Raw genomic sequence first — 4,004 nt, 5'->3', positions numbered from 1 at the left:
ACCAGACCCCTGCATGGCCACTCTCCATCCATCCACCAGACCCCTGCATGGCCACTCTCCATCCATCCACCAGACCCCCTCAGACTCTCCCAGCTGTCCCAGTCTCCTCACTCTCCCGTCCTGCTGTTTCCCTCAGCAGCCCTGCAGTACATCTACTGGCCAATTCCTTATCAATGTAGCTTTGTCAGAATTGTGTTTATTATCAATTCATTGAATATTTATTAATTGATGTGTGGAACGTTTTTTACAAAATTTTATTGATTATTGAAATATGAATATTTTTTTCCTTGCTTATACAATATAATTATAACATTATAAAATAGAACTTTTCACCAGCTGTGTCTGTTACCACAAAAGACAATGTTTCCTGATCTGAATGCACTATTCTTGCATTTGTGTGCAATAAAACACTGGCTATCTGAGCTGATGGTCTCAAATCTTACTCTATACTTTGTAATAACAGAACTAAACTACTCAAAATAAAACACGATCTCTGCAGGCCTACATTTTATGACTACTGGTTGTCTTAACTACATGTTTGCAATACATGAAGTTCCTATTTTTATATATTTTTTACATTTTATTGTGATTAAAGTCACATGTACTATAAAAGAATAGGCGTACAGGCTTGCAGTAAGTCATGTGAATATACTCGTTGAGAATAAATAAATTCTTGTAATGTTATTCCTTAAAACAACAGTTTCTCACTCATAAGGTGTGAAGAGGAAGGGTGAAGACTTGTTGTATTTCTGCAGTGTTTCAGTCTCTTCATATCCAGCTTCAAACAGCAGGTCTGTTTGCTTTTATATCTCTGTTGCAGTTTCTCTGTTTCAGCTTTTTATGTTTGGACTTTGTAGCCCCAAATCGGTGGTATTATTTTTAATTTACCCTAATCATCCACAGACTTAAGTCTAGTGACATAAAGATTGTGTATTGGACTGGTGCTGTTCCAGCTCCAAGATAACCTTTGACCCAACTGTCTCTGTGAACATCCCTCTGTGGGTGAAACTCGTGACAGGGTGAACGGCCCTCTATCGGCTGTAACCCCACTTTGCAAGTTTGCCAGATCGGGTGAGTGAGCCCTGACTCCTGAATGCAGATTGAGGAGCGGCTCAACGTGGGCGGAGCTAGATCTTTCCTCGTTGTTGTTTTTCCTTAACCCAACCGTCCGTTGTTGTTTTGCTTTCCCTGTTTTTCTTTTCCTAAACCAACCCCAATCTTTCTTTCCTTTTTAATAATTTGAATAATTATGTTTATTGTTCATTATAAGATATATCTATATCTATGTATATACATAGATATGTATTTTTTTTCCTGTGATATGATCATTTGCAGCTAAAGACTTATTGGTCTGTCTGACATGTTTAAAGTTGAACTGTTCTGAATGTTTATTCATTCCATCTCCTTTTCTTTCAGCTGGTTGAGATCACGGTGCTGCAACAAACCAGTGAAGGTAAGCTGCAGCTCCATTCTTCTTTCAGCAACACCATGTCTTGTGTTGCTGCCGTTTCTCTTTGAGCTGCAGTAAGTTGACTGCAGAGCACTTACACCCCTCTCTCTGTGTTGGTATATTTCCACAGGACGCAGGAGAAGAAGACTACGTCAACAGAGTGATTGAGATTCCAGCAACATGAAGGAGAAGAAGAAGACATGATCACCATGAATGGAATAGTTCTCTCTTTCTTATTCCTCCCATTCTTAAATATTAAATGGCTTTACTTTGCTGAATATTGGTTTGATGAACAAAGGACGAAGTGCAAAGAGAACAGAAGATGACATAAATATAATGTACTGTAGCTTCATCATTAATTTGCATAAGGTTGTGCTGATTTATGGCATTATTATAGTTATTTTCTTTGCTTCGGTTTTCTTAAATACCATTAAGACAACAGAACAGTTAAAGTAGATATTTCAGCTGATGTGAAAGCAAAAAGAGTGGATTTTAATCACTTTTTTGTTTTATTGTCCTTTGAATGTACATGTGCATATGACTGCTGGATTAAAAGCATCAAAACATTTAAAGTGAAGTTTCTGTCTTAGATGGTAAATCTTTTAATGTTGATGCAAATATTTGCATGTGTAAAGTTTGCTTAAAATATAAAAGCGGTTGAAAGTGACAGAGTGTTTCTTGCTGAGAACTTGAAGTGAAAAAGGGCAACTTTGTTAGCTGGGTTTTGTTAACAAGTTCATCGTTTTAAGATCGTCATAGCAACTGTAGCAACACACAGCTTTCCGCAAGATAATGTCTTTGTAATAACAGAATTAAAGTACTTAAAATAAAACACCATCTGTATATACCACAACTACATTGTATTAATAGTGTTTGTCCTAACTACATGTGTGCCATACATGACCCCTATTTTAATATTTTTAATGTCACGATTGTGATTAATGTCACATGTATTAGAGGACATGTAAACAAGCTTGCAGTGAGTCATGTGAATATTAAAGTTAGTTGTATTCTGATTCCTTCAGGGTCACGGTGGCAGAATTTACATTAAAAGGCATACAGGCTTTCAGTGAGTCGTGTGTAAAATAATCTTTTGAGAATAAATACGTTCTTTACACCATGATGAGCTCAAGATGTCACAAAAGCTGACTTCATCACTCCCGAGGTGTGAAGAGGAAGGGTGAAGTATTTCTGCAGTGTTTCAGTCTCTTCATATCTAGCTTCAAACAGCAAGTCTGTTTGCTTTTCTATCCCAACGGCTTAGCAGGGAGGTCTGCTACTGGCTCTGGTGCAGTTCTGCTGGAACTCCCACATTGGGACTAATTGTTTCTCTGTTTCAGCTGCGGGCTCGTTTGGTAAGGTCAAATGTTACTGCTTTTTATGTTTGACCATTTAACCCAGAGAGTTTCTTATGTTGCTGCTTTTCAGGAACTCCACTTTTATTTGTTGGGTTTTAGTTTTGGTTGAGTTCCTGGTTTGAATGTGTGAATCGGAGATGGAGTTAACAGAACATGAATTCTTTGTTTAAAAGATGATTTGATTAAAATATTGAAAAGTAACTTTTTGTCAAATCCAGATGATGAGTGTCATTGCAGTCCAGTCTGTGAAAATGGTGACAGCCAACATGTTGCTGAGTGTCTTCTTGGTTTCAGGTCAGCTGTTTGTTCAGTCTCTTTTATTTGGAGATGTTCCTTTTTCCAACTGTTCATGTCCTGAATGCAAAGTGAAATGTTTTATTCTGACATTGTAAAATGGAAAAATGAGCATCATGCTGCTGCAGAGTTGTAGTTTGTGTTTCATGCAGATTTTACTCCACAGTTTGTTCATCATGAGTCTGTTTCACAGGTGCTCTGGCTGTTTGTTATAGAGTGCCAGCCCTCAACCTTACGGCACCAACGAACCTGGAAGCACTGAGTGGATCTTGTCTGCTAATCCCATGTAACTTTAGTTCTAAACCAGATCAGGACTTCAACAGCATAAGAACAACCTTTGGAGTGTGGATTAAAAAGGACTACAGATTTAACATAAATATAAGTAATATTATATTCAACAGTAGTGGGAGAGTTACCACCTATCCAATGAATATTACTGGAGACCTGAGTCAGAAAAATGCACCACCTTGTTTTCTAGTTTAATCACAAGTTACACAGACACATACTACTTCAGAATAGAGAACAGACCATTTCAGGCAGCAGCTGAGTGTGATCCTCTTCAAATAACAGTTAGAGGTAAATTACTTTTGTTTTATAAATCAGTCTATTATGTTATTGTTTAGGCCCAAACTGCAACTGATTTTACCTCTTTTCTTTCTCCAAACACATTGTTCACTTGGCCATGAATTTGAATTCCAACTAAACATTGAGTCATTTATTACAGTTTGACATTAATATGGTCACATTTTAGAATTTTAAGAAAGCATCTTAAACTTTTACTTTATATATTTTTTTGCAGTTTCAAATCAAAATGTCAGCTGTGGCAACAACATAGAGGAGAACACAGATCGGACCTTCACAACTAAAATCCAGAAGACCATCACTCTGTCAGACACACATGA

General features: G+C 37.2%; 1 protein-coding gene across 2 annotated transcripts in view; it reads left to right on the top strand.

The window, feature by feature from the left end:
* Positions 1–4,004, top strand: part of LOC117937986 (myelin-associated glycoprotein-like) — a 30,783-nt gene that overhangs the window by 5,238 nt on the left and 21,541 nt on the right. Inside the window, exons 1-2 of one of the 2 annotated variants that reach the window (XM_034862302.1) lie at positions 2,622–2,805; positions 3,027–3,102. The exons of the other annotated variant lie outside the window; for it this stretch is intronic. Of the exons in view, the coding sequence (XP_034718193.1) occupies positions 3,027–3,102 (76 nt within the window). The 5' untranslated portion in view covers positions 2,622–2,805. Of the gene's footprint in view, positions 1–2,621; positions 2,806–3,026; positions 3,103–4,004 lie in introns of those variants that run through there. 2 annotated transcript variants of the gene reach the window in all.

This window comes from Etheostoma cragini, chromosome 22, assembly GCF_013103735.1.
Source record: "Etheostoma cragini isolate CJK2018 chromosome 22, CSU_Ecrag_1.0, whole genome shotgun sequence".
In the NCBI taxonomy this organism is placed as follows: Eukaryota; Metazoa; Chordata; class Actinopteri; order Perciformes; family Percidae; genus Etheostoma; species Etheostoma cragini.
Note: the sequence above shows the minus strand (reverse complement) of the source record. Positions and strands in the feature narration are given on the sequence as shown.